Genomic DNA, 15203 nt, shown 5'->3' on the forward strand with positions numbered 1-15203 from the left:
CAAACTTTTCTTATTTTTTTTACTTCTATAAAATATTAGTGTCACACTGTACTAAACACATACGAGAGTACGAGTTAAACACATAAAAATCATGAACCTAATGGATCTCAAACACTGAAAACGAGTACTTCGTGTGAATTTCAACAGACCTTGGTATTTGGTCCAATGTTACTTAGTTTTGATGCACTGACGACCTGGAAACACATTACCAGTGATAAAGCTGGCAGCCTACTTAAAAATTTCCGAAGAAAACAACAAGGGTAACAGTACAGTCCTACCTCACTTTTTCTGGTAGGCTGATGGCATCACAAAACATATTTTTAGCACCACCAGTCAGAAATTAGTAGCCTATTTCTTTGTTATAAGATGTTGGACATATAGTCAGAACAAAGCATTGCATCCTGAGAAGCAATGCATCTGGAGTATTCAACAGATGCGAGCAATTCACTTTGTTTTTATAATGAACAGCTTTTTTTGCAAAATATAGTTTTTATAATCTTCAGTTACATACAACACAAATAACAATTTTGCCTCACTTTACTATTGAAGCTTCCCCCCCCAAAAAAATGAAAAAGCTTTGTTAATCCATTGCTACAAAGAGAGAGCAGTAACTTTCCCATATAAAAGTTACTTAAAAACATTCACGGGTAGACACAGATTAGATACTTAAAGGCCTTGCCATCTTCTGCTTGAAGAAAGATTACCAGGTCTTCCAAGCAGAGAAATACAGGTCTCACACCTTGAATTTAGGCTTTGGAACACTTTTGTGTAACATTTCACGCCAGGAAAAGATAGCATATATGCTGAGCACAGAAATCAACTCTTCTCTGATAAAATGGAAGCATGTGACTGAGGGTCTTCATAGGAATCTGTTCTAGTTCCAAAAATGAAAGTGTTTGAGAAGAGTCACTGAACATTGTAAGTGACACCACGATCGCAAAGTTCAGCAGAAAGATCACATACTGGAAAGCTCTGCAAGCACACTTGAAGACAGTATTCAAAATTTTCTTGACAAACTCGAGAAACAGCCTCAGATCAGAGCACAACACAATCACGAAAATATGCACAAGGTGCTAAACAAAGGCAGAAACCAGTGACAGGACAGGTATCGGTTTTATAGAAAAAAAAAAGTGAGCAGATTATAATGGATCATGAGGTAATATACTTTCAGCTATCTCATGTTTCAAAAAAGGACAGACACATACATAAACAGGTGTATAGTGCACAATACACCTGTTACTCAGCCTCAGTAAGTCCTCTGCTAAAATACTTATGACCAGTTTGGGCCAGAACAACAGGAGACAGCAGAAGAAAGCAAACAACAACGATCAAAGGTCTAGAAAATGCAAACTTCGGAGTGGCTAAATTAGGTTGCTTCATCAAGAAAAAAGACAACTGAAAGGGGAATTAATAACACATTCTTCATGAAAGGTCTACCAGAAAGACAATAATCCTATTTGATCTGTTTACTACAGAGATGAGACAATATTGGAAGTAAGATTCAACTTGAAATACTTGGGTAAGAAAATTTTCTTGAATGACAGATTGCAAGAACAGAAGCAATGAAGAGACTATGCAGGGACACTGTAAAGACCTCTATATAGCGGAGATGGAAAAAAAGAGGCTACAGAAACATGTCAGGAATGGCACTGGTAGAATTAATGATGGTTTGATGCAACAGGATGGAATGTCAACAAAGAGAGATGAGGGGGATGTGTCATTATTATTCAAAGGTGATCACTTATACGAATAAGAGTAAAAAGTGACAGAACACAATATGACATGGAGAATCAAATCTACATTGGACACCGTTCTGGCACACTCTTTATACATGCAAGTCGCTGAGGTCAATGAAGAAATAATTAGTTGTATAGCCATTTCAAACAACTACGGAATCAAAATAGCTTCCTAAATCTCTCTTGGCTGGCATCATGATTATTACATTTGAAATCTGAACAATGGTCTGACACCACAGTAATAGATGGCAAACTCTACAGTAAAATTTACATCTTAAAGTACACAAATACAACGTATCTGAAAAATATGATTTTGTTTACTCTGTTCATTTGACATTACAACGATGATAAAGTTTCCCTTTCTGTTTTGGGGTTTTTTTTTTTTTTACTTTAGTTTAACAAAGGAGGAAAAAGAAACATTTCAAGATTAATAAGTAGGAATTATAGGGGGAATTAGGAGCAACTGCAAAACAAGAATGCCATAGTGAAATTCTGTAATTATCCTAAAACCCCAGACAGTTCCAGGCAGGACCTGGTTTAGTAAGCTCTTTAAAAGAAGAAAAAAACAAAAAACAAACAAACAAACAAACCAACCAAAAAAACCCCCACAAAACATATTTCAGCAAAAACAGTAGAGAAAAACATTCCTGAAAATACTGGTCTTCCAGTACCTCTATGTGGCTCAAAAAAGTATGTATTTAGATAAGTTGGGTTAAGTAGGTAGGAAAGAAAAAATGACAAAGTGCCAAAACAAACAGAATCCACCACAGCGCTCTGTCAGTATTCTGTTTCTTTCAGTATTAAAGCATTTCCAGTTTGAGCATCACTACTGACCCTAACGCTGGCCACCCATATGGAGGAAAATGTCAATTAATGTGAATATCACAGCTCAGAATCAGTGCTGGAAACTACACAAAACCCACAAAATGCAAGGGAAGAAGTCTCATCTTTGGAAAGGCCCTACCCTATTCTGTACCAACTTCAGTTCACAGTCATTCTGGAGCCCACTGCAACTGCCACGCTCCTGTTGTAACACAAATGAGCAACATTCAGAGCCCTGTACAATCAGCCCTGTCAGTGCCTCTGTGACACAGAGACAGTGCACAACCTTAATTATCACAGGTACAAATGTGAGAGCAATCTAGTTTGGCCTCAATCCACGCTACCTCATCCTTGTAACAAGACACTACTCAAAACTGATGTACAATTTTGTTTACAACACAAGGTGAAGTACAAGCAGACTTAAACTGAGCCTGGAACTCCAAAGACTCCACTTAACACAATCCAAATGCAAAAGGCAGACTGAGGGTGGCCTCAATATTTCTGTCCTCTCCCCATGAGATTTCGCCACCATGCAAAAAAATCATTAGTCGAAGCATAGTTGTTGTCCAAAATTCAAAATGTAACAAGTCTTCAAACAGCACAGTGCTTTATTCTCCTGATACACAGCAAGTGACAAATACATGCATTTATAACGCTGTATGGAACGTATCTTTAAGATGTTACTTTCAAAACAGCACTTTGAGAAAATGCTGGAGGTTCTTTGTAGTCAGTTGATGTAGTTAACGTGTTTTAGAAATTTAGATGGGTAAAAACCCTTAGATCAGCTTAGATGAAGATCAAATCACACTCTAGCAGCTTGCTGTTACTGAAAGCGCCAGGACATTGCCTCACCACTGTCACTACACAGTCCCATTGTTTCCCCTTGAACAAGCAACCCAGCTGAACTCCATGGTGTGTACGCTTAGGGAACATGTGGCCTAGAAACTAAGCACACACAAGGAATTGTTAATTTTCCTCCACACTGTTTGCTTAAGGGTCCGATAAAGCATCATGCACAAGAGATAGGAAGGGCAATTACTTTTTTTTTTTTGATAGTAGCTTGCCACTATATTGATTTAATAATAACACCAGACCAAACTCTTCCACTGAAGTCTTCATCGACAAGCTTTTTCTTACACGTTAAGAGCAGGAACATGAAGTACTAGACTATTCTCTCTCCGACATCCTGCACTGCTTTTTTCCACTTTATCCAGTAAGACTCATGACAACTGTCACGCAGCTGAACACTTCCAAATACGAGCTGATTTGGACAGTTTTGGTTTACGCCAAACAAGAAGACGACTGTACCAGGTACCTCTCTTGGATAAGAAACACTATCCAAGTCAAATTTGGGATCTAACAGTAACCTCGTAGCCCTGTGGCTGCATGGTCAACATGAGTCTACCAAATCAACTGAATCAGAAACCGCAACGCCACGCACATTAGACACAGTACCGCTTTATGCAAGCCGTATATCAAGCCAGTTATGTAACATCCCTCACACTCTGAAATGAATCCAGTAATTGTGGTGTATGTTACACCAGGCAGAGCCAAGTATGTTAATCACTATGCCTTGCTTTTTAAGAGGAACTTTATTTCAGAAAATGTTTGCATTCCTACAGAAACTTCCTGCCATCGGAGACCTCCTTGCTGGATAGCCAGAGACAGACTGCCTTTTGAAGCAGCACCAGCCCATTTTGTACACTAAGAACTCATTCACCACTCCCCAGGCCTATGCTTAAAAACTGACACCTTTTTTCCTTAATTTATACTAAAATTAACAGTTCTGAATTTTCTCTGCTATTAGTAACTTGAAATACTTGAGCTATTGGAAAGTTTCATAGAATAAATTTGTTTTGGAAACATGTACATATTTTTGTCAAATACTGTGCTTTTTGTTGCTATTTATTCTAAAATGCATCTTTACCTGATGTCTGCCTGCATCCCAATCAAAGTATCATAAAAACCGACTTCAGTGAAATAATAGCAAGACAATCTTTTTTGACTACTGTTTCTTTCTGCAGCTATTTGGACTGTAGAGATGATGATATCTTCTGTTTTGGAAAACAAATCACCTAGAAATCCAAGCAGGCTGTTCCTAATCCCAAGTATTCTACAACCCAATTGTAGAAAAGGATGAAGAAAAGGATGAGGACCTCCAGTTCAGAACTCTGAAGGAAAAGCAACACCTTAAATTGCAGGTTTGACACCCAGATTTTTTAAACAATTTAAAATTGGTACCTGTATAATTGGCAAGTGGCAGCATCCATATTTAAAAATAAGAAAGAAAGAACCTGATAACTATTAGTTTATTAGGACAAGACCAGTGGTTTTCCAAATATTAGAGTAAGTTTCAGGTGAGGGCTGGGGAAGGGAGCTGCAAAAAAAAGAATGGCAATAAATGGAAAGAGTTAAAAGCAAAAGAAAGTTTTAACTACATAGCTTACATACGATATTAAGGACTTTCTCTTACTGCATCGAACCTGAACTTGAACATCCAAAGTGTTAAATGGCACTGCACTGAAAACGAAGAAGGCTGGGATTTACAAAAGTCTAAAGGGAATGGTAAAAGCAGGATGAAAATTATTAGTTTTAAAATAGCAAGTATTGGAGCAGTAGAATTATTATTGCAACATAATTAATAATGTCACTGATAAAGCTGGCATAAGAAGTATCAAATTTCTTTAGACACATTCCTGGCCTCAAGTCTAACAGTACCTTATGCAGATCAGAAAAGAATCTGAGGCGCTTTTGGAAGTTCTTACAATCACAGCCTCTGAAAATTTGCTATTCCAATTGCTAATTCTGGTTTGCTTCACTCCTTTTCCTCTGCTTTCGAAGTTTGGCATATTCCTTGAAAATACATTAGTGATAAAGCGGCAGTACATCTCATTTTTGCTGAGTTTTATAGATTAAATTGGATGAAGTAAAAAAATTTATTTTAGGTTATTAGATGATAGTCCACATGACTCTAGTTAAAAGAAACCCAATCTCAAAGAAAAGCTTTAACCTGGAGCTTAATGCCACATTCTCAACAATCTGAAAATGAGAAACCAAAGCTATTCTTCTTAAATAGAAAATTATGCTATTCTTTAGAAGAATGTCTAAGAAACTGTCAGCCTCTCTCCAGAATCACCCACCTCAATGTCATTTAGCATACTAAGCAACTCTAAGAAATGAAACTCGTCTCTGAATACAGTTATTAATGTCAAAATGAACAAGGTGGACACCAACAAAACCATGGCTTCTTGGAGGAAATTCAGAAAGATGGCAAAAGGTCTGCTAAGCATGCAAAAACTGCAAAGAAAACCTGACTATACAAGAAAACCTCCCCATCTTTCTTTGTGTTTTGCAAATGGAGCATCCCCATCTAGTGTAGGTGAGATACGAAAAAGGGACTCCCAACAGCGAGTACTGGCAAAAAGGCAGTCACTACCAAGCAGCACTACCTCAGAAGAGCGTGATCAGTTAATCAATGATAAAAAGACAGAAGTAGTTAAGATTTTTTCCAACTACAGATAAACTTGCAATAAGAACAGTTTCAAAATAAAACATACTTACAAACTACAGAAGCAAATAAATCTGCTACTAATTGAAAAGTTTGATGCCTTGATAAAATAGAGCATCTAATCAAAAGGAGGTAGCACAAATTATTAGATGCAGACACTGGCGGCTTCACAGGGAAAGCATGAAGCATTGCGCAAGTAACTGAGTCACAAGCACAGTGACCTCAAGACAATAACTATGTGGAGGTAAAACAGTTTTGTTTTGGTTCTGTAATCAGCAGTTGAAACTAGAAGCATTAAGACTACTTAGAGAGCACTCTAGCACTATCGAGAGAAGTTACTGTATGAGCAAATGTATTTTATGACCGCGTTAAAAAGCTATTCAACAACCAAATGCGAACATGATACACAAACTTGCATGACCCTGGCTAAGTCTTTTTGGGAAGGCATTTCTCCAAACATTTCTATAAGAACATGATGTGTCTATATAGAAATATTTTTGAAGCCACCATCAGCTAGGAAGTTGGTTAAAAAAGTGGGAGCTCTGTAAAAGACCTCAAGCACATGGTGGCAACACAGAGAAGTCAAAATATTTGCATAGAAAAACCCTAGAAATGTGAACAATCACAAAACAGACCTTGAAGAAAAAAAAAAAAGTCAGTCTAATTAATCAAGGACTTCACTGAAGCACAGAACAAGATCAGCCAAAAGAAAACAGCTACTCCGCACACACAACTTGCCCAAGGAATACGTATATACATACTACATGCAGAAGATTGTTTTCCTACAGAAAAAAAATGAATGCCTGGTACCTTAAGAAGTGTGGTGGTGCATTTCCCTCCCCTCTGCTGGGCCACTCTCTGATCTCAGGAATTCCCGTTAGGCCTTGGCCTTTGTGTAATGAGTTGGGCGGTGAAACGTCCCCTGACTGCACCAGAAACTCTTGCATGGCTAAGGTGGGGAGTGGCACTGACCGTACCAGAACTCCTGTTGCCTGGCCAAGGTGGGGAACAAGAGCGGGGATAATTCGTCATCCCCTGACACCCTTATCTGGATGGTAGCTCAAGTGGAACGGTACCATTGTTACTGGAATCTTGAGAATTCTAGTAACTACCGACTTGGACTCTGCCCAGGATGGAAATTTACTGATGACTAAAGCCAATCATCTTGTAACCCTATAAACAGCGGTCCTAAGTGAGGCCCTTGGAGCTCTCCCGGACCGCGGCGGGCTGCAGCCAGCATCTCCCCCTGGGTGGGACGCATCTCAGAGCTCGCGAACTCTCAAGTTTGCAAAGTTCGGAGAACTGTCACCGAAACCTGACAACGGGACCTGGGCTGAAACCCTTCACTCCTTGAGGCTCAACCCTCGCCTGTTGAGAAATGCCAAGATATTTGAAGTGAATATTTCACTGAACTCGAGGGGAATTTTTAACAGGTATACCTTTGTACATTTATGTATATATTTGTGTTTGTGTGTGTGAATTGATTTAGGTATCCGATAGCAAATACAGTATAAATATTTTCATCTCGAATCTGTAATTAAGTCACCATTGTGGTTGTAGTAAATTCTATTGACTTACTTTGTAAACGTTAAATTAGTCAATGATTAAAATCCTGTGATCGATCTTAAAACTGTGAATGAACCTTACACTGCTGCTAGACACATATAAATCCTTAGACATAAACTGTTGACCAAGTCTGGAACTAGAAGTAGATCCTAAGCTGCACCTAAGCTCCATCAGGAGTTTAGAAAGCAAGGAGGTCTTCTCTGAACCTCGTGACTCAACGGGAAGGTCTCCCTTACCCTTTTGCATCTTCAGTCTCTGTATAAATCATTCCAGCTCAATTCTAACTCGATTTTTCCTTCATATGTTTCGTCCACGTAGTAAGTGATAGAGTGAACCTTGCCATCGAACTTTGTTAAGTCGCGCTTTTATAAATTCCCATTAAAACCACTTTTGCTAATACCTTTGACAATGATTCTCTAAGCAGCCTTAAACCACTCATCCGGGACAGGAAGTTAAAACTACAAAACAGATTTCTTTAAGCTGTTGCTCAGTTAAAACATTGGCCTACCTTTTTCATCCAAAATGTTTAGGAAATGGACTGCCATCAAAGCAGAGAGATGTAACACAGTAATAACTCAAGACAAAAACCCCAAACAACTTTGTCATAATCACTTGCATTTCAAGTAGAAGTTGCTCCATATTCACAAGTCGATGTGTTTTCACCTCCTATGAAATAATCAGTCTTCCATTTGAAACCTGACAGAAAAAAAGTATGCAACTGCTAGTATTCCTGCATCAGGCAATGCACTGCAGTCACACCTAGAAGCATAAACAACAAACAAACGAAACCTTTCAAACTTCTAATATCACCACTGAAACCTCCGCTGAAAATTGAGAAAACATCTTAGCATGGGTATTACAGAAACCTGACGTTCTGCAACCATTTGAATGACAAAACGGACTCCCAGCTGACAACCTGTAGCTCAGAAACTTTACCAGTACAGTGCTGAACTACTGCCATTACAAATGCATGATTCAGTCTTTTGTTTTTATTTGAAGTGTGACACATACAACAGCCTTAGAGAAAAACATACCAATAAATGTGTCAAGACAGGGACCTAAATTATGATTACACATACTAGTATTCAACTGGCTAAATTTTACTCTATTTGCACAGCTCTTACCGAGTCTACTGCTTAGCCGTAACTAAAAATTCAGCTAAATGAAGTGACTATATATTCACCAAACAGACCGTAAAACATACAGTTTCTACTTTCCCAGCTTATGGCATTTTATTTGGTAAAAAGCAAGCCCTGTATATGCTATGTCAACACTGTCCACTCAAGAAAATAAACTGCCAAAGGAAAAATATGCTATGTTTTGACAATGATGGGAAAAAAATCTAAGGTCTTGCCAAAGTATATTTTATTTTTCTAGCCTTTTTTCCTTGTTTCTGTTGTTACACTTCAACACTACGAAGCAATATTCAAAAAGGTCAAAACTAATTTTTATGAAATCTCTAAATCTCTTCTGCCTGTAATTGGAACATTCAACTTCTTCAAAGGCAAACACTTACAAGGAGCTTCCTGCAGACAGACTTTGCCAGTACACAGCAACTTTCCAGCTTTCACTTGCAAAAGCTGGATCTGAATACTCCTATGAATTTAACATGCAAGAACACTACAATTTTTCATGTCGCTTATATCAATCTAAATAAAACTTGTAGATGCAATTACTACTAAATAAAAAGAAGATGGATTAACTCTAGTAAGAAATTCTTTGAATATACATTTTAAGCAGTAAGCTTATTTGAGCAGCAATTTTCCAAAGTCAAATAATCATGGTTCACTAAGTCTGAACGAGAGAATCTGAAATTTTTGATTCTGCTGCAACAAACACCATGCAGAAGGAGGAAGAGACCGACCCTCCAAAGTCAATCCAATATTTACAAGTCAGTGAGCTCTACAGAGCATCCACTACCAGATGAGCAAAAACTTATTGTACAGCCCTTCACTGATGCAAATATATAGCAGTCATGCTGTGTGTGGTTTTCCAGCTAAGCATCATTTCAGAAAACTCCCACCTGGCAGCCCAAGGTGGAAGGCTTAACAATTTTGATTCCTTCCACAGCTGCGTAGAGACATTCACATCTGACCAGTGCAAGACAGAATATGGAGCGGGGGGACAGACTAGGTGGACCTCTGACCTTGTCCAGTACAGCTGTTCCTTCACTGACACAAATGTAAAATACTCAGATTGCTGTATTAAAGGCAGCATTTCTCTGTCTTAGAAGCTTACCTTCTCAAGCTAGAGCTTCCATATTTCTACCTAGCCTTCCCCAAACGTTATTTTGTGCAAGTCCAATAGGTTTAAAATGTATTGAAATTACTGCACACATGCAGATCAGCATAGCATGTGTTCAACAGTGTGACACTTCCTAAAATACCAGAAACACGCCCTGTAGGCACAGTGAACATTCAAAACGGGCGTTTCCATAATCCCCAGGAATAAAGCAATTCAACTGAAACTCCTGCACATGTACAGTAATTGCTGCCAGGTGTCAAGAAATCATAACAAGTATCCTCAAGTAAGGAAAAGGGGAGAAAAGAGAAGACAGGAACTTGGAGTGTCTTGGTTAACAGAAACATGGAAGACAGCAGGGTGAGAAGGTGGACATGGAATCAGTGTTGTGTAAGGACAACTCTGCAAAGGGTTTAACCAAACGCATGGAGGCTACTAAACCTCTCTTGTACACTGCCACACAAATTTTGTTACTTTTACTTCTCCATAACCTGTATTTTGGAGGAACAGCCCTTCAGCTCCCAGTCCCATTGCCAGCCCTGATAACACCACTGCCGAGATCAGTCCTACCAATTCCCTCCACAGCCACCATCTGCCCTGTCCCTTACTATTCGGTGAGCATGACACAGGGACACCAGAGATGGCACCAGGCTGGGAAGGCTCATCAGCTTGAGCCTCCACCCCATTCCTCATCTATAACTCGATAACCACTTCAGATCTGCCAAGATCCTTTTGACAATTTTGCAAGTGACACCAAGTTTCCTCTAATGCATTTACACTGCCAAAGAAGCCAAGACTTCTTTTTTTTTTTTAATAAATCATATAAACTTATACTTGCATAAGCTACAAATGCAGAGTTATTCCACTCCCCTCATATTATCCCTCCTCCTTGTATTTCAGTAGTATAAATGGTTATAGAATCCCTCATGACCCTATTGAGCCCTGAGAAAAGTAATCAGTGGAGCCACAGAACACGTTGCCCACCGTATGAATGCAAATTTTTCAGAGTGGATGTCTATCTTTCACACATGGGAAGAAAGAAAGGCTATCAGGAAAAAAAAAAATATGTGGCATAACAAGCATTCCTAGCACTTTGTACTTAGGCCACCAATAAAGTATCACAGAGTAAGTGGAAAAAATGTACATCCACTACTTTTGCAGTCAGCTCTGCTTCAAAGAACTGTATTTTACTTGCAAAGCAAGTAAAAATGCATTTGAAAAAATGTTCGACATCCTATTTGTTCGTAAACATCCCTTTTACAACAAGAAGCATTAAAGATATGCCTACTGGTCTTAGCAACATCCATCCAGCCCAGTATTCTGCCTCCAAAACAGCAATAGGAGACATTACTTAGGGACTAAGACAAAGCCTAGACCGCTTTCTGTGGTCCATTCCCTTCATATACTCTTTCAATACGCAAACGCATGCAAGTGTCCTGCTGACAGGAAGAATGATCCAGGAATATGATCACCTCTGCAGGACAGAAGGAAATGAAGATGAGTGCAGTGGCACAGAAAGCAATCTGGATATCCCAGACTCATACAACCCCAGCTTGTTGTGAACCTTCTCACCACTTCCATGGAGTCCCAGTTTCAACTCTCTGTCTGAAAACTCCTCTTTCCATATCTATTGCAGTTTGAAAGCCTCTACAAACTCCCCGTTCGGTCCCAATCAATCAGAGAGAACTGAAATTCTGCAGCAGACACATATGCACAGCTGGCAAGAACCTCCACACACCCTATCCCAAGCAGACAGTATACGCATATTTTCCCACGTTCTTCTCTACTGTCAAGATGACTTTCAAGCAGCATCCGAAAACTACTTGAGAGCACATAAATCTAAACCCAGCCTTGTAGGGTTCCAGTGTCCCTCATCTACTACATACAGTCTCCAGACAGAAAGATACTCTTTTCCAACGTGACCTAGTTAGAAAAACTAGTTGAAAATATTTATGGCGAACTCAAACAGTTCTGGTACTTGCAAAGTGAATTAAGCTTATTCCAAAATTTAGATCATTTCTAAATATCAACTTTATTCACTGAAATCCCTTATGAATAAGATACTTTAGATTACTACATGTTTTTGTTAAGCTGTATAATCTACATATCATGTACAAGTGAAAATGTCTTCAGAATACATTCAATTGTATGTGCAGATTACTGTAGGAAATAGATAAAAACTCAAACATAAAAAACTTGTGTGAGACATAACTTACTATCCATAAAGGGGAAAAAAAAACCACACTCCAAACCCAGCCCTTTCTCTACCATCCACCATAAGAAGCATATGTGGATTATTCCAAAACAGTCCTACTCAAAACACCTTGTGTCCTAGGCCTCCTAACTTCCACGGTATTTGTATAGCTTGTCTATGCATTAAAATAGTCATCTCACACACTTTTGTTTTCCACATAAGCAAAAGCAGTACTGTCCTGCATATGACACATTGAGCTATTTTGCCATTAACATGTTACATGTCCTTTTACAATATTAGGACAATACTGAGCTAAAGCTTGACAGGTCTTTTATGATTCTGTCCTAAAAGACATTTTGAGAAAAAGTGTAAGATCTGTTTCTAGTTAGAAGAGGCAAAGCTGTTTTCTAATAGCAGCACAGTTTTTCCTCAGGATTTCTTCAAGGTGCTCTGAAGATGGCACAACCAGGACTGACCATTTTTTATATATATATATATTTTTGTGGACTAACCATAATTAGATTATTCCACATTTTATCAAAGTAAGAATAGAGCTACTCTCTATAACCAAATTTATACAGGGAAAAGAAGCAAAACCTTTTCAGAGGTTTTACCCCACCAGAAAAAGTAATAGTTTCCTAAAATTCCAATATTTAAGGGGGGGGGGAGGGAAGCTATTTCAGCTGCTTTCTGAAATGCTTTCAGTTCTATAATTCTTGTCTATTCCTGAGCTTTCTGCCGTGGAAAGGTATAGATATTCGACTGCAGTTTTGTATTTTTAAAAGCCCAACATCATACTACGGGCTAGTAAGTGAAACCATCCTTACAGGATACCACAAGAAAGCACAGACTTAAGTAACCCAAAGAATAGAAGAGATTTTTTTCTAGCCTTTTTCAGACCTAGTCCACATTATTACTTTACCTTAGATGAGTTATTTCCTAAACTGTGGTTGACTGCTTGGTGCCAACTCATCACTCCTTCTGGCAGAATGAGTTTAAAAAGAAGACTTACTTTTCTGACAGTACATCGTTATCATTGTCAAAGCAGTGTTCATTATGCATGGAAGGTTCCATGACAACACTAAATATTCCACATTACAGAACTCGGAAAAATTTGCCTTGAGTATTTTACACAGTTCACATTTAAGAGTTCTTGCACAGATTTGGAGAATATACTGTTTAGAGACAGCTGCATCACTGAAAATGTGCTAAGTGGAAGGTTATTGATGAAAGGAACTGGGGTGAGAACTGCAGTGCTGAACAAAGGTAATGCATTCACACACCAAAAAAATCCTATTCTTCCTATGCCATCAAGCACAAAAGTTGATTTTTACTTTGTTAGGGTCGTCTAACAAGTGTCACATGGTTGGACAGCAATGACTAACCAGGAAACAAGTGACTACCTTTTATTGGACAGAGACACACACACACACAGAAAAAAAGAACACACAACACTCCACCAGTCCTTCCACCAAAATAGTAATAAGATCAGGCACACCAAAAATTCATTACATCATACTCATATTTGGGATGGATGATTCCATAATGCAAGAGTACTGATGATACACATGTCAAATGAAGTCTGCTACAAGAGTAGCTCTCCAGACCAGTTCTTAGTTAGCCCCAATACATTTTCACATTCCAGATAGTCTCAAACACTTGTCCCATTTTCCTTTTGAAGATCCCCTTTCTGCATGGGTTTTTTTCTCCCTCCTCCTTAAACAAATAAGGGAGCAGCTAGAGTGCATCACCACAGCTCTCAACCACAGACATAGGGTGCCAGGCCACCTGGGTTTGCAAAGCTAACACCAGCATACTACTTCCTACTGATAGCCCTAGTTGCAGTTCTAAAACAAGGACAAAGAAAGCAGCATCATTGTAGGAAGTCAAGGAAACTTCTCAAAGTTGGAACTCTGCAAAGCAGTCCACAGAACTTATCACAACAACAACAAATTTTTAAAAAGCTAATCATAAGGAGAACTAACAAAACTCTTCACACACACAGAACCTCATTCCCCCAACACGGGTCATTTTAACAGCCACAGTTCTCAGAAGCATGCCATCACTTACAGCAAATACTTGCAGAACTGACACATGCAAAGAGAAACAGCTCAGATATCTTTTAAGAGCTCTTTTTAAGATCTCCACCCAAGTGTCTCACTGAGCTACACTAGAAATAAACCAAACAAATGCTAAAGAGTGTTTAAACACACTACACGAAGCACAAATTCGTACAGCTGAAAACAGAATCTAAGGCAGAATAAAACCGATAATCCCCGCTCAAAATTACGCCTTCAAACAAGGGGCATCATTTAGGCTGATCAAGAATACTTAACATCTTCCCTGAAAAAAAACCAACCACCCAGCTCTTAGCAGTTACAGACGTATCAGCATCAGAAGGCAGAAACGTCCCAGACGCATTTGTCCCACACCCAGGTTACTGCCAACCACCGCACCGCAGGCTGTTGGACCCCCTCCGCCCCAAAGAGACCCATGCCCCGGCAGCTCGCAGGGCCGCCCCGCACCGCACCCGCCGCAGGCCGGGCCCGCCACTCCTCGGCCCGGCGCGCGTCCTGGCAGGCCCAGCGGGGAGCGGCGGGCAGCGCGCTCCAGGGAGAGCGCAGGTCGCCAGCACGGCGCTGCCGGGACCCGCCCGGGGGAGGCGGCGCCCCGCGGCCCCGGGCCCGGCCCCGCCGCCTCGCCCGCACCGCAGCCCTGCCCGGCAGCGGCCCGCGCCGGCGGCGGGAGGCCGCGGCCCACGCGGGCGGCCCGACCCGCGGCCTCCCCGCCCACGGCTCCCCGTCGCCCCAGCCCCCCGCCGCCAGGGCCTCACCGCCAGGTCCTGGGGCACGGCTCCGCTCATGGCCCGCACCGTGCCGCTCCGCCAGGCCCGGGAGGGCAGCGCAGGCCCCGGCTCCGGCCCCACCGCTTCGCCCTCGCCCGGCCCCGCCGCCAGCAGCAGCAGGAGCCGCTTCCCCACGGGGGAGGCCGCCGCGTCCGCCATCCCCGACGGGCAGGAGCCTCCTCCGCCGCCGGCCCGAGCCCACCGGTCGCCGCCGACGCCCCGAGACACCGAGCAAGCGACTGCCCCGCGCTGGGCCTCCGAGCACCGCCCGCCCCGATCCCGGCATGCACC

The 15203-nt window shown here is 40.8% G+C and overlaps 1 protein-coding gene across 6 annotated transcripts in view; it reads right to left on the minus strand.

Annotated features, from left to right (window-relative positions):
* KDM3B (lysine demethylase 3B) overlaps nt 1-15180 on the minus strand; it is a 68699-nt gene extending 53519 nt beyond the window's left edge. For 4 of the 6 annotated variants that reach the window (XR_012675949.1, XR_012675947.1, XR_012675948.1 and 1 more), the window contains exon 1: nt 14901-15180. Coding sequence is in view for 2 of the 6 variants with exons in the window: in XM_075164418.1 (XP_075020519.1) it covers nt 14901-15071 (171 nt within the window). In the remaining 4 variants the exon portion in view is untranslated. The remainder of the gene's footprint in view (nt 1-14900) is intronic. The other 2 variants (XM_075164414.1, XM_075164415.1) reach the window with 2 other exon arrangements.
* Nucleotides 15181-15203: the final 23 nt, after the last annotated feature.

This window comes from Calonectris borealis, chromosome 15, assembly GCF_964195595.1.
Source record: "Calonectris borealis chromosome 15, bCalBor7.hap1.2, whole genome shotgun sequence".
Classification (NCBI taxonomy): Eukaryota; Metazoa; Chordata; class Aves; order Procellariiformes; family Procellariidae; genus Calonectris; species Calonectris borealis.